We start from the raw sequence: 26853 nt of genomic DNA on the forward strand, positions 1-26853 counted from the left end.
CATTATACAGGAGACATTGGGGTGGGATGTATGAGGGAACCCTCCATCCATTATACAGGAGACATTGGGGTGGGATATATGAGGGAACCCTCCATCCATTATACAGGAGACATTGGGGTGGGATGTATGAGAGAACCCTCAATCTATTATACAGGAGACATTGGGGTGGGATATATGAGGGAACCCTCCATCCATTTTACAGGAGACATTGGGGTGGGATATATGAGGGAATCCTCCATCCATTATACAGGAGACATTGGGGTGAGATATATGAGGGAACCCTCCATCAATTATACAGGAGACATTGGGGTGGGATATATGAGGGAACCCTCCATCCATTATACAGGAGACATTGGGGTGGGATGTATGAGAGAACCCTCAATCTATTATACAGGAGACATTGGGGTGGGATATATGAGGGAACCCTCCATCCATTATACAGGAGACATTGGGGTGGGATATATGAGGGAACCCTCCATCCATTATACAGGAGACATTGGGGTGGGATATATGAGGGAACCCTCCATCCATTATACAGGAGACATTGGGGTGGGATATATGAGGGAACCCTCCATCCATTATACAGGAGACATTGGGGTGGGATATATGAGGGAACCCTCCATCCATTATACAGGAGACATTGGGGTGGGATATATGAGGGAACCCTTCATCCATTATACAGGAGACATTGGGGTGGGATATATGAGGGAACCCTCCATCCATTATACAGGAGACATTGGGGTGGGATATATGTAGGGTTCCCTCATACATACCATCCCCCTGTCTCCTGTATAATGGATGGAGGGACAGCAGCATCCATAGCACGCCTTGGGCTTCCTCATGGTGAGCAGAGTGTCATCACATGGGGTGGGATTAGCAGGGATGAAGTCACATGGAGTGTGTCAGGTAGTGGATGGGGTCCCCTCCCTCCTACAATCACATCTCTACTACACACCACCGCCCACCATTAACCCGTGCCCTCCCAGGAGCCGAGCTGTCACCACACTCCCCTCCTCCTCATGGCACGGCGGCTGTAGGAGCTGAGCGATCCTGGCCGCTGTGCCCGTTCTACCACCTGTCTCTTCAATGCCCAGAGCTGCCGCCCGATCCTCATCCTCCTCCGCAACACTGAGGAGCAAACCACAACCCCGCAATCTCACCGAGCTGGTTGTCATCGGGTGAGTTCGGCATGGGGTGGGCATAGGGGGAGGGGGTCTGTGTGCTGAGACTGCCTGCTGTCAGCACCGCATTGTCACCCCGGGCACTGAGATTGTGGGCACTGAGTGCATGCATACATAATGCGGGCATGGCATACATCCATGGTACAGGCATGGCATACAGAGATTAATACACCCATAATGTGGACATGGCATACAAATATTAGTATATCCATAGTGTGGGCATGGCATACAGAGATTAGAACATCCATAATTTGGGCACGGCATACAGAGATTAGTATATCCATAGTGTGGGCATGGTATACAAAGATTAGCATATCCATGGTATAGTACATGCATGGCATACAAAGATTAGTACATCCATAGTGTGGGCATGACATACAAAGATTAGCATATCCATGGTACAGGCATGGCATACAAAGATTAGTATATCCATAATGTGGGCATAGCATACAAAGATTAGCATATCCATAGTGTGGGCACAGCATACAGAGATTAATACAACCATAGTGCGGGCATGGCATTCAAAGATTAGTATATCCATAGTGTGGGCATGGCATACAGAGATTAGTACATCCATAGTGCAGGCATGGCATACAAAGATTATTATATCCATAATTGCGGGCATGGCATACAAATATTAGCATATCCATAGTGTGGGCATGGCATACAGAGATTAGTATATCCATAGTGTAGGCATGGTATACAGAGATTAGTTATATTCATAGTGTGGGATGGCATAAAAAGATTCGTACATCCATAGTGTGGGCATGACATTGGCATACAAAGATTAGTACATCCATAGTGTGGGCATGGTATACAGATATTAGTATACATCTTTCCATGGTACAGGCATGGCATACAAAGATTAGTACATCCATAGTGCAGGCATGGCCTACAAAGGTTAGTATTTCCATAATGTGGGCATGGCATACAGAAATTAGTATAGCCATAGTGTGGGCATGGCATACAAAGATTAGTATATCCAAGGTACAGACAAGGCCAGAGGAGGCCTGACAACTCATGGGGCCCCCGGGTAGTAGGGGATTCTGGGGTCCCCTTTGTCCCAACCCACACACATATTGCGCTTGTGGACTGCGGGATCTCCCTGGGGCTTGTAGTTCTCTTCCTGATTCTGTGCAGTGAAGAGGGGAGGGGCCTCTGACCCGGGCAGCAGTCGGCAACAGCAGAGCAACTTACTTGTACACCGAAGAGTGAAACTTGTAGCTGCCCGGGTCAGAGGCCCCTCCCCTCTCCACACCACTGTATACACTCTGAAGGAGAAATACTAGCCCCAGGGAGATGCCGCAAGCACCATAGAGCTGCCGATCGTCACCTCCCACTCTCACCACTGCATCCCAAACTGAAAGCCACAGGTGCAGGGGGAGATGCTGTGCCTTGGGCCTCCCCCACAGTAGCAGAACGGCTCAGCCGCAACCTGACTGCCAGCAGCATAAACCTAGCTTCTCATGGGCCCCCTACTGGCCGCGGGCCCTTGGTCGGCGCCCGAATGCCCGAATGGTCAGTCCGCCCCTGGGCAAGGCATAGAAAGATTAGTACATCCATAATGCGGGCATGGCATACAAAGATTGTATACCATGCCCACACTATGGATGTACTAATGTTTGTATGCCATGCCCGCATTATGGATGCACTAATCTTTGTATGCCATGCCCACATTATGGATGTACTAATCTTTCTATGCCATGCCTGCATTATGGATGTACTAATCTTTCTATGCCATGCTGCCATTATGGATGTACTAATCTTTCTATGCCATGCCCACATTACGGATGTACTAATCTTTGTATACCATACATGCTTTTGGCTGTACTAATCTTTGTGTGCAATGCCTGTACCATGGATATACTAATCTTTGTATGTACATCCATAGTATGGCATGGCATACAGAGATTAGTATATCCATATTGTGGGCATGGCATACAGAGATTAGTATATTAGTACAAAAAGTATAAAACATTTGTTGGAAACCAGCAATACTAACTAAAACTATAAAAATAGCATGTCTTACCAAAAGTGTTTTGTTTTAAAAAAATAAATTTTTGGGAGTCAACCACACATTCTAGTACCGGTACCTACCAAGATTATCCAAACAACAGTGTTAATTTTTAGAAAAGGTTCCCGCACTACTTTGGTCTGTTTTCAGCCCATTCAATATCATTGACGTCGGATCAAAGTCGGATCCTCGTCCTAACCATCTGACTTGTGGCATCCGACATGGTGATTACAGGAATTTATGTCACACTGGGATTGTTTTGATTGGTCAAAGGACAAGTCGTACTATCTCAAAATCTGAGCAAAATGGTATCCTGTTCATTTAAGTTGGATGGAAGTACCCTGTTTCCCCTAAAATAAGACCTAGCGTGATTGTCGACGATGGCTGCAATATAAGCCCTACCTCCCAAATAAGCCCCAGTTAAAGTCCTTCTATGTCTTATTCTCAGGGTAGGGCTTATTTTTGGGGAAAGAGGATGGGGTTTATTTGGGGGGTAGGGCTTATATTGCAGCCATCACCGACACTCATACTAGGTCTTATTTTAGGGGAAACAGGGTAGGACCGAAGTAGGACTGATGTAGGACCAGGGCAAAGTAGGAATGACAGTCGTACAACAGTGACAGTCATGTCGTACCAGTGTGAGTCTGGCCTAAAGGGATGCAGACCTTGCAAGTTTCCTCATTAGAGCCCTGCAGTTGCAGCAGCTGATTGATAATTATAAAAACACTCAGATACAGATTCACTCAGAACATGGACACAGAGAAACAAACAGCTATTCCTTCTGAATAACAAAAGGTAGGAATCTGCAACAAAGTTGCATTGTATATAGATCACCCAGAGGGAATGTTTGTTTTTCATAAAAAGTGGAGTTACTCTTAGCCCCTGTACACACGGTCGGACATTCTGCCAACCAAATCCGTCGGATTTTGTCCGTCGGATCTTGTTCGAAACTGTTGCATACACACGGTCGGACTAAGTTGACGAAAAATCCGATCATTCAGAACGTGATGACATAATTTCGTTACGATGGGACTACATTCAGGCTAGTAGCCAATAGCTTTGATGTAGGAATTTGATCTGAGCATGCGTGGCACTTGGTCCGATCAAAATTCTCTACACATGATCGGAGTATGTCCGATCGGACCAGTCGGTCGGGAAATATTTCCAACATGTTGGAAAATTGGGTCCGACGGATATTCCGACGGAATCAGTCCGATGCATACCACACACAGTCGGATTATCCGACAACACGGTCCGATAGGACACATTCCGACGGATTCTCCAACCGTGTGTACAAGGGCTAAGTCTTGGCATATAATGATTAGTAAAAATAAAAAAATACAGCAAAAAATATATACAGCACTTGTAAAATTATAACAGTGTAAAATAAATGTGTTCTACAATAAGTACTGTATATACTTTATATATAATGTAAAGACAATAAACAAGAGAACAAAAGTCCAAATAGGTGTATATAAAAAACATATGAAGCGCTCCACATGCACATATAAATTCCTTCACCATGTAGTATCTTCAAGGTGATGTGCCTCCAACAATAGAAAGTGCACACTCGCCAGATTAAATTGCTGTCTAAATTATAGGACAACATTATGCGTTTATGTAATTTGTCACTTGTCCCGGGACTGAATTCTCCGTTCAAATAATATCCAGCCAGGATCATAAGAATAATCAGCTCATTCAGATCATATATATATAAAAACTCTGTCTCAGTGATGTTCACATCCAGCCTGAATCACCAGCCATAAAAAAAATATTGACCATAGTGTAATATTTATTGTTCAAAAACATTCACAAAATAAAACAGTAAATAATAAAAAGTAAATATAAATGTCAAATGGAATACAACTTACATTCACAGCCACCACAAAACAGCCAAGTGGTAACGGGACCTCAGACAAATATCTTTAATCACTGAGTGATATATACAGTATCTCACAAAAGTGAGTACATCCCTCACATTTTTGTAAATATTTTATTATATCCTTTCATGTGACAACACTGAAGAAATTACACTTTGCTACATTGTAAAGTAGTGAGTGTACAGCTTGTATAGCAGAGTACATTTTCTGTCCCCTCAAAATAGCTCAACACGCAGCCATTAATGTCTAAACCGCTGGCAACAAACGTGAGTACACCCCTAGGTGAAAATGTCCAAACTGGAAGCAAAGTGTTAATGTTTTGTGTGGCCAACATTATTTTCCAGCACAGCCTTAACCCTCTTGGGCATGGAGTTCACCGGAGCTTTACAGGTTGCCACTGGAGTCATCTTCCACTCCTCCATGATGACATCACAGAGCTAGTGGATGTTAGAGACCTCGCACTCCTCCACCTTCCGTTTGAGGATGTCCCACAGATGCTTAATAGGGTTTTGGTCTGGAGACATGCTTGGTCAGTACATTACCTTCAACCACAGCTTCTTTAGCAGTGGTCATCTTGGAGGAGTGTTTGGGGTTGTTATTATGCTGGAATACTGCCCATGCGGCCCAGTCTCCAAAGAGAGGGGATCTTGTTCTGCTTCAGTATGCCACAGTATATGTTGGTATTCATTGTTCCCTCAATGAAATGTAGCTCCCCAGTGCCGGCAGCACTCATGTAGCCCCAGACAATGACACTCCCACCACCTTGCTTGGCTGTAGGCAAGACACACTTGTCTTTGTATTCCTCACCTGGTTGCCGCCACACACACTTGACACCATCTGAACCAAATAGGTTTATCTTGGTCTCATCAGATCACAGGACATGGTTCCAGTAATCCATGTCCTTAGTCTGCTTATCTTCGGAAAACTGTTTGTGGGCTTTCTTGTGCATCATCTTTAGAAGAGGCTTCTTTCTGGGGTGACAGCAATGCAGTCCAATTTGATGCAGTGTGTGGCGTATGGTCTGAGCCCTGAATAGACTGACCCCACACCCCTTCAACCTCTACAGCAATGCTGGCAGCACTCATGCAATTATTTCCCAAAGACACCTCTGGATATGACGCTAAGCACATGCACTCAACTACTTTGGTCGACCATGGTGAGGCCTGTTCTAAAGTGTAAACTGTTCCTTTAAATCACTGTATGGTCTTGGCCACCATGCTGCAGCTCAGTTTCAGGGTCTTGGCAATCTTATTATAGCCTAGGCCATCTTTATTTAGTGCAACAATTCTTTTTTTCAGTTTCTCAGAGAGTTCTTTGCTATGAGGTGTCATGTTGAACTTCCAGTGACCAGTATGGGAGAGCGAGAGTGATAACACCAAATTTAACACACCTGCTCCCCATTCACACCTGAAAGCTTGTAACACTAACGAGTCACATGACAATGGGGAGGGAAAATGGCTAATTGGGCCCAATTTGGACATTTTCACTTAGGGGTATACCCACATTTGTTGCAAGCGGTTTAGACAGTAATGGCTGTGTGTTGAGTTATTTTGAGGGGAAAGAAAATTGACAGTTATACAAGCTGTACACTCACTACTATACATTGTAGCAAAGTGTAATTTCTTCAGTGTTGTCACATAAAAAGATATAATAAAATATTTACAAAAATGTGAGGGGTGTACTCACTTTTGTGAGATACTGTATAGATGCCGCTAATGTAAAACTTACATCCACAGATGGCACATGAGAGCACAGTGGCAGTGGGACCTCAGGCAGATAACCTCTCCTGTTCTGAGCTCTAATCGCACTGCATTGCTCCGAAAAAGTGCAGGCACCTTTACTATTGGAGCCACAATGCAATCGCATTGCATGGTAGTTTTGTACCATATGATCCGGTGTTAGCAAAACACACTGCGTTTCCGATCCCTTTGGGGGTGTTGTTAACTTTGTATTGAAACCCACAGCGTTAATGACGGCATGCTCGCTAGAACAGGAAGCAAGGAAAAACCCAACTCTGCATTGCTGTTTGATCTAATTGGGTTTGACATGCCTTCTTTGAAGATATAAGAAGTAAGTGGATAATAAATCTCACTATCTGCCACCCAATACTAAAATATGATTTTTAATATCTCTGCGTTTGGCCCTTTACATTTACATTTATTTATATCCTAAACTGTTATTTAACTAGGACAGACACACATGTAGATGCAGGATATGTAACCCCAGATTAAAAGATCTCTGAAAGGTGTGGCACTAAAAGCTGATTAAATGATTATACCAACCAACATACTTATCATAGGCGCTCATGAATTTTACATCACTAAGGAATATTGCGTTTCATCCTCAAGGTGTTATTTAATACGACTTTTTATTGTACTGCTCAAACACGAACATCTGGACAATTTAAGTCCTTTCAGTTGTCACCTTTGATGGTTTGAGGTTGTTCATTCTTTCTTAATTAATTGCTTAATATAAACTTCATCTATTATTGAAGCTTTCAGAGAGTCTGAAAGCAATAATGATGTTCAGCCTCAACACAAAACGCCTCTTTCTTTCTGTAAGTAACTCTTCACTGAACTAGCTCATCTCATTGCACACTTATGAACAATATGAAATGGAAGGTTTATGGAGAGGGACATATTATACATACCTGACTCAATGCAATTACATTTAGTAAGTGTATTTTGTAAGTGTACTTACAACATCAGATTGTATTGAGTCAGGTATGCATAGCTTCCAACTGTCCCTGATTTCGAGGGACTGTCCCTGATTTGGAACATAGGGGCTGATTTACAAAAGGTTTGCGCCATGAGTTGCGGCGCACGCCGAGGCGCAACGGCCGTTTTCGTATTCACAAAGCATTTGCGCCTATAACACAGCGCAATTCCCCATTTACTATTAGCATGCCGGCGCACAGATTGCGGCCATCCGTGTGTCGGCATGCTAATAGTAAATGGGGAATTGCTCTGTGTTACAGGCGCAAATGCTTTGTGAATACGAAAACGGCCGTTGCGCGTCGGCGTGCGCCGCAACTCATGGCGCAAACCTTTTGTAAATCAGCCCCTATGTTCCATAGACCTGGCACATGGCATCTTCAACTCAGAATTAAAAGCAGCTGGAAGTGCCAATATTATGGGGGTGATGTGAGGAAGTATAGATATAACTGTCCAAGTAACAAATATGCCCAAAATAGAACGTAAAAGTAACTTTCTCTGAGCAAGCTTGCTGCACCTGCAAATACACTTGGAAGTGCGCTAGATCAATTTATGCACTGCGCATGCACAAGAGGCGTTCAAGTGCTCTGGTTCACTGCGCCGGCAAAATCTTAGTAAATGTCAAGCCGCGTAGATTCATTTGCATAAGTTGAACAGGAGCACCTCTCAGCTCGACTTTTTTTTTTTCGCTGGTTCACCTCTATGGGTTTTTTAAAGGCTATTTGCACACAGGTCATGTTAGCATTAAGAGAAAAAAAAAGATGAAAAAATAATGCGTGGGGGTCCCCTGAAATTCATCCTTGGAGCGGTGAAAGGAGCGTATTTACCGCTCCTAAATTGCTCCTACCCATTGAAATCAATGGGGCAGCGTGACTATACCGTCGGCAAAGCGCCGGTGCAGCAGCGCTTTGCGGGCGGTTTTAACCCTTTTTTGACCGCTAGCGGGGGTTAAAACCGCCCGCTAGCGGACGCTAAAAGGACAGTAAAGCGTGCGCTATAAAAAAGGGGCGCTTTACCGCCAACGCCCGCACCGCCCCAGTGTGAAAGGGGCCAATACAGCATTTCTCGATTCAGTGTAGAGAGTTCTCTGCTCACAGCTGACAGCTGTCAAAAAAAAAAAAAAACAGGCAGCCTTCCAAGCTACATAGTTACATAGTAACTAGTAGTAAGTAAGTTTATCACAACATTGTCAGCACTGGGAGATAACTATAAACAAAGTATCTTTTAGTTCTTTTAGATCAAAGGAAATCTCAGTTAAAGGTCTGTAAATTAGGTCAGTTCAACAACTTAACCACTTGCCGACTGCTGTCACCAAATATACGTCGGCAGAATGGCACGGCTGGGTAAAGTAACGCACCCATACATTACTTTGAATTCCCGCCGCAAGCTCCGTGACCGTGCCCGCAGGACCCGCGGACTCGATCATCGCTGGTATACCCACGATCGTGTCATGGAGCTGAAGAATGGGGAGATGCCGATGTAAACAGCCTAGTGACAGGACACTGACGGTCTGCTCCCTGTCATCAGGAGCAGCGATCAGTGTCGTGTCACACACAGCCCATCCCCCAGACAGTTAGAAACACTCCCCCAGGACACATTTAACCCCTCCCCGCCCCCTGGTGGTTAACCCCTTCACTGCCAGTGACATTTTTACAGTAATCAATGCAATTTTATAGCATTGATCGCTGTATTAATGCCAATGATCCCAAACATGTCTTAGAATTGTCCGATGTGTCCGCAGTAATGTCGCAGTCACGATAAAAATCGTTGATCACCACCATTACTAGTAAAAAAAAAATTATTAATAAAAAGGCCAAAAAACTATCTCCTATTTTGTAGACACTATAACTTTTGCGCAAACTAATCAATAAATGCTTATTGTGATTTTTTTTACCATAAATATGTAGAAGAATACGTATTGGCCTAAACTGAGGAAAAAAAATGTTATTTGTATTTTTGGGGGATATTTATTATAGCAAAAAGTAAAAAATAATCAGTTTTTTTTCAAAATTTACACACTTTTTTGTTTATAGCGCAAAAAATAAAAACTGCAGAGGTGATCAAATACCAACAAAAGAAAGCTCTATTTGTGGGGAAAAAGGGATGTCAGTTTTGTTTGGGAGCCATGTCGCACGTCCACACAGTTGTCAGTTAAAACGACGCAGTGCCGAATCGCAAAAAGTGCTCTGGTCAGGAAGGGGATAAATCCTTCCGGGGCTGAAGTGATTAACCACTACAATACAGGGCACTTTCACCCCCTTCCTTCCCAGCCCAATTTTCAGCTTTCAGCGCTCTAGCGCTTTCAGTGACAATTGCGCGGTCATGCTACACTGTACCCAAATGAAATTGTTATCATTTTGTTCGCACAAATAGAGCTTTATTTTGGTGTTATTTATTCACGACTCCGTTTTTTTTTTTTTGCGATATAAGCGCAAAAATAGCGGAAATTTGGAAAAAAAACAATATTTTCTTTTTTCTATTTGAAAAGAAATCCAATAAAATCAAATTTTGTCATAAATTTAAGCCAAAATGTATTCTGCTACATGTTTTTGGTAAAAAAAATTCCGTTAAGTGTATAATAATTGGTTTGTGTGATCACGGACATATGTACGCAAATGATCATGTACATATGTGTGCAGGTGATCACGTACATATGTGTGCAGATAATCATTGGGACATGTGATTTTAGTGGGACATATGTGGGGGACATGTTTTTATTATTAGGGACATGTGTTTTTATTATTTGGGGACATGTATGTTTTGGGGACATGTGTGTTTTGGGGACATATGTGGGGACTGTGTTTGTACTGTGTGGTGTGTTGTGTGTTTACACTACACTGATGATCAGTGAGTAAAAAGCTGTAAAAAGCAGCCCATACTCACTGATCATCAGCCGGCTGCAGCGTTCTGCTCTCCTCTCCTCAGCGGTGACTTCCGTGTGAGGAGAGGAGAGCCGATTGCCTAGCAACCGGCTGTTTGTTTACATCACATGACGGCCATGATTGGACACGGCCGTCATGTGGTCAGGAGGGCCAATCACAGAGCCCTCCTGCCGATCTGAGATGTGCCGTGTCCGGGTGACACGAGCACATCGGGATCGCGCCGCTGCGCGAGCGCGCGCGCGCACGATCCCGCTACTCCTGAAGGACGTTCCTGAACGGCCTGTCAGGAGTAGACGGCTCCCACCCGGCCGTATATATGCATTGGCCGGGTGGGAAGTGGTTAAAGAGGAGGTCCAGCCAAAAAAATTATAATTTAAAAGTCAGCAGTTATAAATACTGTAGCTGCTGACTTTTAATATTAGGGCACACCTGTCCAGGGAGACCGCAATGTCGGCACTCCAGGGTGCTTCTGCCACCATCCCTGGTAAGTTCAAATCAGTATTTTTTTTTTTTTATAGAAAATTACTTAGAACCTTCAAACATTTTATATATATATCAGGGATCACCTAAAGGTGGATAAAGTAGGAGATAGCCAAATAGATTGGAGTGGGGAGTTCTAAGGGAAGGGAGAGGCACTCTAGAGAAGTCCTGGAGGTAAGCATATGGGAGGAGATAATGAGGGGGCTAGAGAGCAGGAGGTGTTGGGAGGAACAGAGGAGATGGCTTGGATGACATTTTGAGGTGAACTTGGTGATGGATCTTGAAACAGAGAGCAGGAAAGTTCAGCCACAGCTGTAGAGTACAGGTTCCATCAGTCTGGTTTAATGTTAGCTTGACAAGGACTCTGAAGACTTTGGACAGTCATTTTGTTAGGCTTTTCAAGGGCACCTGTTTGAGCAGTTAATAATTACTCCCTAGAACAGCCTGTCTAAATTGATAAGCTTTTTGTTAATAATTGAGCCATAGTGGTCAGCTCTGCAATTTATGTGCAAATAATAGAGTTTCCCAGAATGAACAGAGGGGATAATAAAAATACTGGAGCAGCTGTGTACTTCAATAATTAACATGCTGCTGCCAAAAACAAACAAACCAACTGACATGAATGGTGCTTATTTAATAGTGGTTTAGAAAAAATAGTAAATGGCATAGTGATTATCAGCAGTTGGTCCCTCATCCACTAGTGGTCACAATGTTTGGGGGAGATAAGAGAGATTTTGAAGTTGAAATGGTAAGTTAATATCTCTCACAAATTGTAAACTACAGTGTGTATTTTGTGCTGAGAACTGCATAGCACTATGCAGTTTCCATGTGGCTGGGATTTTGGAAAATCCTTGTTTGACTTAGGTGTGTTTGTTGATGAATCACATAGAGATTAAGGCCCAATTACTTATGGAAAGGCTGTATACTTAATGCCATAGACATTGAAAAACAATGCATCCATTGTAAACATGATCATTTCAAGATAAAAAATTATAGACACAAGAGTAAAAGCCTTGAAGGTACACCTTGTGGTGCATGAAAGTACTTGGATTTGTCTTTAAATACATTCCTGTGTCCAGGGCAGGACTTAGGGTGGTGGGGGCCCCTGGGCTTGAGTCTCTTTCGGGCCCTACCTTCTATACATTATCGGATTTATCGGCGTACGCACCGGCGTATAACACGCACCCGAAGTTTAGGAGGGGATTTTTAAGGAAAAAAACTTAAATGCCCATCAATGCACCCTCATCAGTGTCCATCTGCAGCCTTGCCCATCCATCTGCAGCCTTGTCCAGTGTCATTTGCAGCCTTGTCAGTGTAGCCTTGTCATTTGCAGCCTTTCCCCAGTGTCACTTGCAGCCATGTCATTTGTAGCCTTGTCATTGCAGTCTTGAAGTTTAAAAATTGTGCTGCCGAGATACAGAGTCCTGGCGGCTCTCTGGTCCACTCGTCGGCTCTCGGGTCCTGACGCAGTCCCAAGCGGAGCAGAGAGTAGCCGAGTGTACTCAGCTTGGCTCACGGTCACGCCCAGTCCCTGTGTGATGTCCATCATAGGGTGGGACTGGGTGTGACTGTGAGCGGAGCCGAGCCGAGCTGAGTACACTCGGCTATGTATCTCGGCAGGGGGGCCCCTATTTGGCGGGGCCCATGGGCTTGAGCCCAGTCAAGCCCAATGGTAAGTCCTGCCCTGCCTGTGTCCCTGTGGAGTTCTCTTAGGCTAAGCTGTACAATGGACTTCTGCCCAAGTCAAGAATAAACCTTGTTGTCCTGAAGCTTATCTACAATCTGGTCCTCCAACTGCCCCACGCAAGGTTCCTCCACAAGGGGATGGGGTTTACTCTCAATTTGACATGTATATCATTGGCCTAGCACCCATCCCTGCTTTACAGGGACACATGGTTTGATATGGAGAGTAAAGCCAGCATTTGTAGGCACTACAATTAAGGGCAGTTCCTGTAGAACTTTTTAGGCCAGGTTAGGGTCAGTATAATCAGGAGCCTATTCATACCATAGAGCTGAAATTCCACTGTTTGGGCCACACTTGTTTGAATTATTCATAAAATGCAGGTGGGTGCATGGAGCCCGTGGTGTCCCACATAGTGTTCATTGCATAACGCAGTAGGGAACACTTCATGATGTGTGATTTCATCTCTCCACCTCCTTTTTTCTGAACTCTCATACAGGCTTTGTAAATTCAGCACTTTGAACGGTTGTAGAGAAGAGAGGACTGCATATAGACAGATACAACATATGTAAGAGGATTTGTTTAATCTCTGTGTATCACCCAAGGATTGTCACTTCACTGAGTATATGTAAGAGTTTACAACCACTTTAAATGAAAGTATTTGTGCCTAGAAATCAACTTGAATACATCCTGGTCAGAATAGTCGATATGCATATCATTTGTACTTTCTTGTTATTTGACCCTAACAGTAATCGCATACAAGTATTCTTTTTGATTTTTTTTTTTGTTTGTACTAATAAGTAATTACTGGATTTTATTGAAACATTTCCCTGATGTTTTTCAGAAAGGGATTGTCTCGAGGAAGCAAAGACCATCGGGTTGACCCTCTGCCAGTTCATTTCACGCTTCCCGTGCAGGAGGCCATCCATAACTACACATGGTACTGTATGAACACCTATCAATCATAAATGTGCAAAATAATCATAAAAAATAATTATTTGTATGTACTGAGAAATAACTGATTACATTCAAAGCCAAACAAGAAGTGCTAGAGAGAGCGCTATTTAACATACTCAGAAATAATCCAACACTCAGTACTCTTTTATTTGGCTCCACTGATGTCAGTGAAAAGTATACAGCGCGGAAAATAATTATTTGATCTCCTGCAGATTTGGTCAGTTTGCCCCTTACCGAGAAATTAAGGGTCTATAATTTTTATCATAGGTGTATTTTAAATGATAGAGACAGAATATCAACCAAAAATCCAGAAACAAACATGTGATACAAATGTTATAAATTGAGTTGTGGTTCAGTGAATAAAATAAGTATTTGATCCCCAAGCAAAACATAAATTAGTACTTGGTGGAGAATCCCCTGTTGGCAAGCACAGAGGTAAGACATTTCTTGTAGTTGGTAACCAGGTTTGCACATATCTCTGGAGGGATTTCTCTTCTTTACAGATCTTCTCTAAATCCTTAGGTTTTCTTAGCTGTTACTTGGTAACTCGAGGTTTCAGCTCCCTCCATAAATTTTCTATAGGATTAAGGTCTGGAGACTGGCTAGGCCACTCCATTACGTTAATGTGCTTCTTTTTGAGCCACTCCTTTGTTCCCTTAGAAGTATGTTTTGGGTCATTGTCATGCTGGAAAACCCATCCACAACCCATCTTCATTGTTCTGGCTGAGGGAAGAAGACTCTCATCCAAGATTTTACAAAACATGGCCCCATCCATTGGCCCCTGAATATGGCAAAGTTGGCCTGTACCTTTAGCAGAGAAACAGCCCCAAAGCTTAATATTTCCACTTTCTTGCTTGACTCTAGCGATTGTGTTCTTAGGGTCATAGTTAGCATTTTTCTTCCTCCAAACACAGCGAGTTGAGCTAATGCCAAAGAGCTCAATTTGGTCTCATCTGACCACAGCACTTTCTCCAAATCCGATCTGAATCATTTAGATGTTCATTGGCAAACTTCAGACGGGCCTATACATGTGCCTTCTTGAGGAAGAGGACCTTGTGGGCACTGCAAGATTTCAATCCATGGCGGCTTATTGTGTTGCCAGTGGTTTGTCTGGTGACTGTGGTCCCAACTGCCTTGATATAATTCACAAGCTCCTCCCGTATAGTTCTGGGCTGATCCCCCACCTTTCTCATGATCATCCTTACCCCATGAAGCAAAATCTTGCCTGAAGCTCCAGACGGAGAAGGATTGATGGTTATTTTGTATTTCTTCCATTTGTGAATAATCGCTCCAAGAGTTGTCTCCTTCTCACCAAGCTTCTTGCTGATAGTCTTCTACCCTATTCCAGCCTTGTGCAGGTCTACAATCTTGTCCCTGACATCCTTTGACAGCTCTTTGGTCTTGCCCATGATGGTGAGGTTTCATTGGAAGAAAGAGATTCTGTGGACAGGTTTCTTTTATATACATAATGAGTTGTCATTAGGAGCACCTTCTTAACCTCTTGAGATCCGCGCTATAGCCGAATGATGGCTACAGAGCGGACCTGCTTTGCCGGGACTACGTCTATTGACGTCGTCCCGTGCACGAGCGACCTGCGCGCCCCCTGAGGGGCACGCGCGGCGCTCTGTGATCAGCGAGTCTATGAGACTCGCATGATCATAGATCGGAGCAAGGGGTCGATCCCGACCCCTTACCACGTGATCAGCTGTCAGCCCATGACAGCTGATCATGTGACACAACAGAGCCGGTAATTGGCTATTTTTCCTCCTCGCGCTGACAGCGCGTGGAAAAAAAAAAAGCCGTTCACCGGCGGCCGTGAGAGGGACTTCAGTCCCTCTCACGGCCAGCTCATCAGTGCCCACCTGCCCCCTGCCAGTGCCACCTAAATATGAAAAAAGTGCCACCCATCAATGCCACCCATTAGTTCCCACAGTGCCACCCATCAGTTCCCATAGTGCCACCCATCAGTGCCGACAGTGCCACCTATCAGTGCCCACAATCTGCCTCAACAACAGTGCTGCACCTCAGTGCGAAATATCCGTGCCCATCAGTGTCATCTACCAGTGCCCATCAGTGACGCCCATCAGTGCCCAGCAGTGACGCCTATCAGAGACACCTATCAGTGCCACCTATCAGTGCCCATCAGTCCCATCTATCAGTGTTACCTATTAGTGCCCATCCATGCCACCCATCCGTGCTACCCATCAGTGCCATCTTATCTGTGCCCATCTTTGCCCATCAGTGCCGCCTTATCTGTGCCCATCAGTGCCGCCTTATCTGTGCCCATCAGTACTGCCTTATCTGTGCCTATCGGTGCCACCTTATCTGTGCCTATTAGTGCTGCCTTATCTGTGCCTATCAGTGCCCACCAGTGCAGCCTATCAGTGCCCACCAGTGCCGCCTCATCAGCGCAATTTCAATGAAGGAGAAAAATGACCTGTTTGCAAAATTTTATAACAAACTATTAAACATGATTTTTTTTTTTTTTGCATCTTTTTTTGTTTGTTTAGCAAAAAATAAAACTTCCAGCTGTAATTAACCACTTTCAGACCGGACCATTTTGCTGGTCAAAGACCAGACCACTTTTTGCTATTAGGCACTGCGTCGCTTTAACTGACAATTGCGCGGTCGTGCGACGTGGCTCCCAAACAAAATTGACGTCCTTTTTTTCCCACAAATAGAGCTTTCTTTTGGTGGTATTTGATCACCCCTGCGGTTTTTATTTTTTGCGCTATAAACAAAAATAGAGCGACAATTTTGAAAAAAACGCATTATTTTTTACTTTTTGTTATAATAAATATCCCCCAAAAATATATAAAAAAACATTTTTTTCCCTCAGTTTAGGCCGATACGTATTCTTCTACATATTTTTGGTAAAAAAATCGCAATAAGCGATTATTGATTGGTTTGCGCAAAAGTTATAGCGTTTACAAAATAGGGATAGTTTTATAGCATTTTTATTAATAATTTTTTATTATTTTTTTTTTACTAGTAATGGCGGCGATCAGCGATTTTTATTGTGACTGCGACATTGTGGGGGACCCATCGGACATTTTTGACACATTTTTGGGACCATTGTCATTTATACAGTAATCACTGCTATATAAATGCAGTGACTCCTGTGTAAATGACACTGGCAGTGAAAGGGTTAACCAGTGGGTGGCCGTGTAGGGGTTAAGTGTTCCTAGGGGTGTGTTACTAACTGTGGGGGGTTGGGCTTTCATTTAGTGAACACTGATCTCTGCTCCAATCACATGGAGCAGAGATCAGCGTCACTAGTTGCTAGGCAGAATGGAGAAATGCTGTTTACACGACATTTCCTCCATTCAGCCGTCCCGTGAGACGATCGCGGGGATGCCCGCAGCGTTCGAGTCCGTGGGTCCCGCGACCGGATTCATGGGGGTCCCGACCAGCGCGGGAGCGCGCCGCCAGCGGCGCGCTCCCGATGGCAGGGCGGCATTGAAGATTGGACCTACATGTACGCCAATATGCCTGCCCGTGGCAGTCTGCGCTGGTCGGGAAGTGGTTAAATACCACCAAAAGAAAGCTCTATTTGTGGGAAAAAAATGATAAAAATTTAATTTGGGTACAGTGTTATATGGCCGCGCAATTGTCATTCAAAGGGCATCAGCGCTGAAAGCTGAAAATTGGTCTGGGCAGGAGGGGGGTTTAAGTGCCCAGTAAGCAAGTGGTTAAATTGACAGGGCTAATCTTTGTTCCACATGAGCACATGATGATGGGTAGGGGATCAAATACTCAATTTGCTCACTGAACTGCAACTCAATTTATAACATTAGCATCATGTGTTTTTTCTGGATTTTTTTGTTGATATTCTGTCCCTATCATTTAGGATACAGCTATGATAACAATTGTAGGCTCTTCATTTCTTTGTAGGTGGGAAAACATACAAAATCTACAGTGGATCAAATAATTTTTTTCACCACTGTATCTACAGCCAAAACTGAAAAATGACCCAGTAACTGGTGTTGGTGATCCCATAATCTCTGGCTGGAAGGTTTTAGTGTTCCTTAACCACTTGCCGACCGCCGCACGACGATATACGTCGACAGAATGGCACGGGCAGGCATATGGGCGTACCTGTACGTCCCTGCCTTCCCGCGGGTGGGGGGCCCGATCGGGCCCCCCCCCCCCAGTGCCTGCGGCAGTCGGTATTCGTTCGGGAGCGATCCGGGATGAGGGGGCGGCCATTCATTCATGGCCACCCCCTCGCGATCGCTCCCGACGAATGGAAATGCTCCGTGACATCACTTCCTCTCCTGTAATGTAAACACAGGCAGAGGAAGTGATGTAATCTCTCCTCCGTGTCGGTATTTTTCGTTCCGGCACCGAGGAGAGAGGATCGGTGAGTTGCACCAACACGACACTACACAGTAGAACATGCCAGGCACACTCACACCCCCCCTTCACCCCCCGATCACCCCCCCCCCCCAATTACCCCTGCCCCCCCAGTCACAGTGACACCAATTGCATTTTTTTTTTTTTTTGCATTGGTGTCATTTGTGACTGTAATAACTGTTAGGGCAGTTAGGTTTAGCCCCCTTTAGTTCTAATGTACCCCCCTAACCCCCCCAATAAAGGTTTAACCCCGTGATCACCCCCCGTCGCCAGTGTCACTAAGGCTGGGTTCACATTGCAGCGGTTTATGAGAACGGATGTGATTCGCACCGCACTGCAGTGCAAATCACATCCGATCTCTGTGCAATTCGAGTTCAGCCATACAGATAGTATGGCTGAATTCGCGCCGCACCCGCCGCAAATTCGCACGGGACCCTTTTTTTGGTCCGCAGCAGAATCGGATCGCATGGGTGTTCACACCATGCGATCCGAGTTTGCAGATCGCACTGCGATATGCGAACTGATCTGGGGGTGTCATTAACATTTCACTGACACTCCCAGCAGTTCGCATAGGGCAGTGTGAACTGCCGCCGGGAGGCATGCAATGCGTGAACCCGCCGCGGATTCGTGGCATTCCCGCATCGCTCCAGTGTGAACCCAGCCTAATAAGCGATCGTTTTTCTGATCGCTGTATTAGTGTCACAGGTGACGCTAGTTAGGCAGGTAGGTATTTAGGTTCGCCGCAGCTTTTTATAGCGCCAGGGACCCCCATATACTACCGCATAAAGCCCCCTGATTGCCCCCTAGTTAACCCTTTCACCAGTGATCACCATATAACTGTTACAGGTGACGCTGGTTGGTTAGTTATTTTTTTATAGTTTCAGGGCACCCGCCATTTATTACCTAGTCTCACTAGTGTACCCCTAAATTTAGGGGTGTCTACTTTCCAAAATGGGGTCATTTGGGGGGGGGGGTTTGTGCCATCTTGGCATTTTATGGCCTTCAAAACTGTAACGCCCTTAGAAAGCCTGAAGGCGGTGCTTGGTTTTCGGGGCCCCGTACGCGGCTAGGCTCCCAAAAAGTCCCACATATGTGGTATCCCCGTACTCAGGAGAAGCAGCAGAATTTATTTTGGGGTGTCATTTCACATATGCCCATGGCATGCGTGAGCAATATATCATTTAGTGACAACTTTGTGAAAAAAATAAATAAATAAATAAAAGTTTGTAATTTTCCCGCAACTTGTGGCAAAATATAAAATATTCCATGGACTCAACATGCCTCTCAGCAAATAGCTTGGGGTGTCTACTTTCTAAAATGGGGTCATTTGTGGGGGTTTTGTGCCATCTTGGCATTTTATGGCCTTCAAAACTGTAATAGGTAGTGAGAAGTGAAATAAAAAATTTACGCCCTTAGAAAGCCTGAAGGCGGTGCTTGGTTTTCGGGGCCCCGTACGCGGCTAGGCTCACAAAAAGTCCCACATATGTGGTATCCCCGTACTCAGGAGAAGCAGCAGAATTTATTTTGGGGTGTCATTTCACATATGCCCATAGCATGTGTGAGCAATATATCATTTAGTGACAACTTTGTGTAAAAAAAAAAATATTTTTTTTTTTGTCATTATTCAATCGCTTGAGGCAAAAAAATAAAATATTGAATGGGCTCAACATGCCTCTTATCAATTTCCTTAGGGGGTTTACTTTCCAAAATGGGGTCATTTGGGGGGGTTTTGTACTGCCCTGCCATTTTAGCACCTCAAGAAATGAGATAGGCAGTCGTAAACTAAAAGCTGCGTAAATTCCAGAAAACGTACCTTAGTTTGTAGATGTGACAACTTTTGCGCAAACCAATAAATATACAGTTATTGACTTTTTTTTTACCAAAGACATGTGGCTGAATACATTTTGGCCTAAATGTATGACTAAAATTGAGTTTATTGGATTTTTCTAATAACAAAAAGTAGAAAATATCATTTTTTTTCAAAATTTACAGTCTTTTTACGTTTATATCGCAAAAAATAAAAATCGCAGAGTCAGTCAAATACCTTTAAAAGAAAGCTCTATTTGTGGGAAAAAAAGGACGCAAATTTTGTTTGGGTACAACATTGCATGACCGCGCAATTACCAGTTAAAGCAGCGCAGTGCCAAATTGTAAAAAGACCTCTGGTCATTGACCAGCAAAATGGTCCGGTCTGAAAGTGGTTAAAGGGCCATAGTGATCTACTCTTGTGGTTTATGTATTTGATACAGGCCAGCCTTACACCCTCTATTGAAACATTTGGTGTCACCTTAATATACACAGAATACAAAGGGCAGGCACCCAGTTGGCCTCATTTGTGGTGAGACCCATGACCATTAACATATGATCCCAAAATGTTATTTTTGGCTGCGCTATACCTACCCATCTACAGTCAGATACTGGAACCTGCCATGTAATACAGAAATATACACCTTAGATGCATGCCCTGATATATTTGGCTTGCTCCTTTGGGTGTCATTAGGGGGTTCCTCCACTCCTTGGGAGGTTTTTTGTTGTCATGTCTTGTTCCCCTGTTTAATGCCCCATGTGTGTCTCCTCTTTCCTGATCATCACCGCCCTCTCCTCTGCATCCAAAGTCATGCCACCCAATAAGTCCTGAAGAAGCAAGTATATCTTGCGAAACGCATTGACATTTGAGTATGTCAATGACTAACAAAATAATGATGCAAGAATACAGAGGTGGCAATGTCAAGTTACTTTCAGTTTCCCGGTCTTTCCAATTCATGGTTTCCTACATATACAATTATTGCAGTAAGTTGACAAACTGATATTCGTGCAGTGATGACCTCACAATCAAGCATATGTCAGGGACTTATTTTTGCATTAGTGTTACCTTTTTTTCTGCTTATTGCATTTGACATTGTTAATGATTCTAATGACTGTAAATAAAAAACTAATTCTTTGATGTCTTTCCTCAGTGAATCGATTTACTCTCTTCCATCCAGTGGACAAACTACCCCAACAGAGTTAAATAATTCATGGTCAGGAATACAGAGCTACACAACGGGACTGTCCACCGAGAGGAGCTCAGTCTATTCCTGGACAGACGATGTACGTTTCTTTGTTATTCTGTTTTAAAATTGTCTAGCCATTCATTAATGCATTTACAGACTGCAGCATTACATGATTTATATTAGTACTAAACCGGGAGGAAACTTGCTGTACAGATAAACCTTGACAAACCGAGAACATCAGTTTCATTTATTTGAATCTGGTGTTCTAAGTGTAAGTGTTCCGGATGTTCAGGGTGTTAAAAGCACATGGATAGACGTTTGAGAGCAGATCAGAGAAAGTTGAACTGATTTTCTCTGTAATCATTGTCCTTATGTTGCCCGAGGAACTCCAGGTATGGTTTTTATTGTGTTACATTAGTCCAGCTTGGACCAAAGTAATAATGCATATTCCATATCTGTGGGACAGCAGTGGAAGAAGAGAATCACTGTTGTACTCAGCACTACTTGTGCTTACCGCTGTCTCAAGGGTACTGTTGCAAGTGGCTGCCCTTCTGCATAGTAAACACAGGTTTGCTTGCTCAGAATGGGCGGCATTCATAGAACACCTTGTATTTTTTACTTTGTTTAATCAAAGAACAAATTTTACTCTTTCAAAAAATACAAGACTTTCTGGGAAAAGTACCAATCAACCGCTTGTGTTCACTATGGAGGAGGGCAGCTGCTCAGCGCAGGACCCAGACAACTGTGGTGATCACTGTAGTAGTGGCGACTACTATGGTGATGCACTGCTTTTACATTAGCCAAAACTTGACCAACTTAACCAACTATGCATTGAATACCATACCTGGATTTCAGCTTTAAAGTTAATACAACCTAGACACAATTAAAATATAAGGCCCCTTTGTACAGATTCCATGTCCTTTCTTCACATATAAGCAAGGAAACCAATCAGCGCAATAGATATATCACAAAGATTGCAGCTAAACACCGAGGACCAATTTATCAAATCCTTACAGAGAAATAAATAAAAAGCAGTGCAGCGCAAAACAATTAAACACAAAAAAAACATAATGTATAGTGATTGCAAAAAAAGAAAGTCCAAAGTTGCACCAATAAGTGTCCATACAGGGTGATCCTATTAATGAACAAGCACGGTGTAAGACATTCTCTTCAACCAAGTGATCTCCTCCACCAACCGAGAGTGCTAGCAGCTCACCTCATCTGATGGACCCTTCAGCATGGATAGGGTCAAACAAGCAGTCCCTTAATACAGGGTAAATGTGGTATTCCACTTTCACCTCTATAGCGCTAGGAATGTATTACTAGGCAGTGTAGATCACATGTATCCAAAAGTAGGCTCCACTGATTTCCAAACGAGTGGACATGCAATGGCAATAAAAGTACACAATAGTGCTCTCCGTATAGTAAAATGGATACAAATTTGTTAAACGACTATTACACTTACATGTTGTTGCACTGTTCCCCAGTGTGAAGGATCAATAGTGAATAACGATCGTAGTAGCCACGAGTATGAACGGAAGATGCGGTTGACGTCACGTGGTCATGTAATTCCGTACGCGTTACATCCCAGGGGGCGGGACTTCATCATCGGTGACGGAGTGACATAAAACACCCGCTATATATACACTGCTATGACGCCGTAAATCAAGGGCGTCCAAAGCCATAGCAAGCTAGTAAACAAAATGAGCCGGAAGTTCCTCTGTGATGGGGGCTTGTGTAATTGGTGGACTCTGTTAAGGGGGTGCTCTGTGATTGGGGTACTCTGTCATTTGGAGGCAATGTGATAGGGGTACTGTGTGATTCGGGAGACTTTTATGTGGTGAGAGGCTTATGTTAATTTCATCAAGGTGGTTGTGTGCGTGTGCATGTGCATTGTCCCTGGCTCAGGTTTCCCATCGATAAGTAACATTACATTTTTTTATACTTTTAGACAGGAGTGCTTTGAGATTTTGCATACTTCTAAATGGAAAAAAGTTTTAGAAACTGTGGTATAGAAGTAGATAGATAAGGCAACAATAAAATGCAAATTATTAATAGACATACTGTATATAATTATTGTGCTGCCTTTCTTTTATTCTTTTGCACTAGGAACATTCCCAGGAATGCTTATTGTTTTTTATAATCCTTTGTCATCTCTGAGTCACTTAATATCATAGCTATTTACAAGCCTAACAAGGTATGATTAAATTGAATAGCAAGAAAAAAAAAGTGGGGCCTCTGCAAGCACTCAATTTGTAGAAGTAACTAAGAAAAGCCCACCAGAGTAACTAAGAAAAGCTTTTGTGGACAGGAACTTTTTTATTTTGCAGTCAAACAAGATACAATGTTTCTGTCAATGGCAACAGCATAGTTTCAAATTAATGTTGCAATTTAGTTTTCTTTTTTTTACATTTACTGAAAAACACTTATAGGAAGAAAATGAGCAAAATGTGCTTCAGGCGTGAGTACTGCAACAAAAATGTTTCTTTGTGTGTGTTCTTTGCTAGGAGTTCGATAAAGCTAACGCACAGAGGGTCCATCATTTGTTCTGGGATGTCGATGAGATGCTTTTTGAGGGCACTGTCAGTTCACAGAACAAGAACCTACAAGCAGAGTGCAAAGACTGGACTGAAAGATCACCCCATCTTAGGTAATATAGTGTGTTTTTTTTGTGAGCTATAATTTTGACCAGTGTGTTTTTGTAAAGACTACAAGTGTTTGACTGATGAGCAATATATTCTTTTACAGACCATATCACATTGTATTAAAATACTTAATGCATTTTAGTTTATTTGTTTTAGTTAGTCTAAACAAAATACAGTAAAACTTGGTTTGAGAGTAAGGCCCCTTTCACACTAACGTCCCGTTCAGGCCCGCCTGTCAGTTTTTCAGGCGGACCTGAACGGGTGCTCCATAGAGCTCTATGGAGCGTCGGATGTCAGCGGTGACATGTCCGCTGACATCCGACCCGCTCCGATCCGAAAAAGTGTGACGGAGGAAAAAGCTATTTTTCCATCCGTCTGCGGATCGGATCGGGTGACGACGGGCACTGCGGTCCGTCGTCATCCGATCTCCCATAGGGGAGAGCGGCGCTGTGACAGGTCCGTCCCTGCGCAGTGTGCGGAGACAGACCTGTCATCTCCCTGCTCAGCGGGGATCGGCGGAGTGATCCCCGCTGAGCAAACGGACATCCACGGGGCGGATCAGAACTGATCCGCCCCGTGTGAAAGGACCCTTTCTTGGTTTGAGAGCGTTTTGCAAAACAAGCAACATTTTTTAATACATTTTGACTTGATATACAAGCGATGTCTTGATATAAAAGCAGCGTCACATCAGAACTGAGTATAAAAGAGAAGAGAGGAGCCTCTAATTGTAGCAATATGGTTACATTTAATGAAGGTACAACATTTAGCAACTCATATGGTTGATGATTAAAACAGGCACATCTAAACATGCAGGCATCCGGGGTAAAGATGTCCACATAGATCATCCTCCTCATCGACATCGTCCCTTCCAAGCTGCACTCCACGAGCGGTTCAATCACACTACTACAGGGTAGTCTTCCCAGTCACAATTGTAGACCGACAGCGGTGAGAGCTGGCGGTGTGGGGGGTGATCTATGTGGACAGTTTTACCCCGGATTCCTGCATACTTAGATTTACTTCTTTTAATCATCAACCATGTGAATTGCTATAAATGGACTATAAACTGAAGGACTTATGAATAAATTGTTGTGGAACAAATTATCTGGGTTTCCATTATTTCCTATGGGAAAATTTGCTTTGATATACAAGTGCTTTGGATTACAAGCATATTTCCTGAATGAATTATGCTCGCAATCCAATGTTTTACTGTATTCTAAAAATATAGCCCAGCTCTAAAAAGCCTAACTTCTTTGTCATGCTTACCCCTAACGCAGGTGGTCAGAAGCTATAGATTTAGTTATTTTTTTAACCTATATCAGACCTCTTTCCCATAAGGCAAGCAGGCCTATCAGTTCTCAGTTGCCCCCTGGTCTTATACACAATGCTATAGTGCCTGGGTACCACACCGGGGCATGCATGAACTTAGCAAAGCAAACAGGTGCTTGCAGTAGGCATGCAGGCAGAGTAGTTCAATGATAGTCCAGCTAAAAGGCAGGCAGAGTTCCGAGGTCATACACAGGGAAATACAATCAGCAGAGCAGACAAACAGGCAGCTTGTAAAACTTGTTACAAATGCAGATCACAAGAACGACACTGAAGGCATGGCTTGCTTAAATCAGGTTTGGTCTCCACCCAGAGACTGACCACATTAATCACCTTTCCGTTGGGCAGACAGAGAAGGAGAAACCCAGAAACAAGGAGCCAAACACAGGAATGAGGAGCAGGAGCGCTAGACACTCCTGACATCCTTCTAAATATACACTTATATCCAATACACACATTCCATACCTTCATAGATATGCAGTTTCACAAATTTGAGAACTCAACATTTGTGACAGTGAAATATTTTCAATACAGCTATATTACAAATTATTGGGTCTATTCAAGTAAAACAGCCAATAGCAACCAAACATACTTGATTGGTTGGTAAGGTTTGTTGCACTTTGCACTTGCCTTTCATTTTATTGGATAATTCTGTATTTAATGTAATTAACCTAATTTTAATTCCCTTGTTTTTTGTTTTGCTTTTAAGAATATTAGGAAAACAACTAATTTTTCCTAAGGATGAAGGCTTTCAACATATTCAGAGTAAAACTTCAAAATCCTCCACAACAGGTTCCAGTACTGGTTGCATAAGTACCACTGAAGATATTGGATCCTTTGGACAGTAAGATGATTTATTCTCATAATTGAATATTAACAGGTAGTCCTGATAGAACATTTTGTATAAATGATACAAAAAGTTTTGTAAACATTTTATGAACTAGTTTAGGAGAGCAAAGAAACAAGGAGACAATTTGGAAAAGTATCAGATAACACTAATCAATGTTTAAATCAGGGATTCTCAACCAGGGTTCCTCCAAAGGTTTCTAGAGGTTCCTTCAGCATTGGGCAGTTTCTGCCTCTCAGATAAGTTCCCACTCACACCATTGATCTTTTTAGCTATCTGTAAGTAGGTTATTCTTCCCAATGACCACAAGTGTAAGGACCATTCTTCCCACTGACCATCACACTAATGTATCATGAGTTGTAGACTTCTAATTTTTAGGAGGGGTTCCCCGAGACCGGAGAACTATTTCAAGGTTTCCTCTGTGTTGAAAAGGTTGGTTTAAATAGTCAAGACTTTTCTTTTTTGTTACTTTCAGGTTTACTTTTCTACAGTGTATCTATTTTTTAAGACCTGACAGGGGTTATAACCCTCCCTTACGCTACAAAAAAAAAAGTTTTGCCTTCATTTCTACTTCAAGCTATAACTTGCTGCCGGCCCTGGAGTGTACCCATTGGGAAAGTAAGATGTATGTTTTAGGCTCCTAACTATTTAATTCACCAATGGTCCTCTACTTCCTGGCTGCCATCACTAGAAGTAAATTATAAATGCTTCCATGCCAACTGCTGGTGGGTGCTTGGCGATTAAATTGTACTGCAGGTGTTGCTTTATTACTGTCAATCAGATGCTGGGGAAAGGTGCATTCTGTGCATGTTTACTGCATTGTGTTTAAAACGTACTGCCTTTGTGACCTACTGCAGGTGCGAAAACATTGTTAACGGCACCCCAAATGCAGATTGCAAA

The 26853-nt window shown here is 43.3% G+C and overlaps 1 protein-coding gene across 3 annotated transcripts in view; it reads left to right on the top strand.

Moving 5' to 3' along the window:
- Positions 1–26853, top strand: part of FAM149A (family with sequence similarity 149 member A) — a 133551-nt gene that overhangs the window by 56289 nt on the left and 50409 nt on the right. For 2 of the 3 annotated variants that reach the window (XM_077477350.1, XM_077477351.1), the window contains exons 2-5: positions 13677–13772; positions 21103–21235; positions 23646–23788; positions 25816–25950. In XM_077477350.1, the coding sequence (XP_077333476.1) occupies positions 13677–13772; positions 21103–21235; positions 23646–23788; positions 25816–25950 (507 nt within the window). Of the gene's footprint in view, positions 1–862; positions 1179–13676; positions 13773–21102; positions 21236–23645; positions 23789–25815; positions 25951–26853 lie in introns of those variants that run through there. The other variant, XM_077477353.1, reaches the window with a different exon arrangement.

Source organism: Lithobates pipiens, unplaced genomic scaffold (genome assembly GCF_037356315.1).
Source record: "Lithobates pipiens isolate NorthernLeopardFrog02 unplaced genomic scaffold, aLitPip1_a1.2 Scaffold_13, whole genome shotgun sequence".
NCBI classification, from domain to species: Eukaryota; Metazoa; Chordata; class Amphibia; order Anura; family Ranidae; genus Lithobates; species Lithobates pipiens.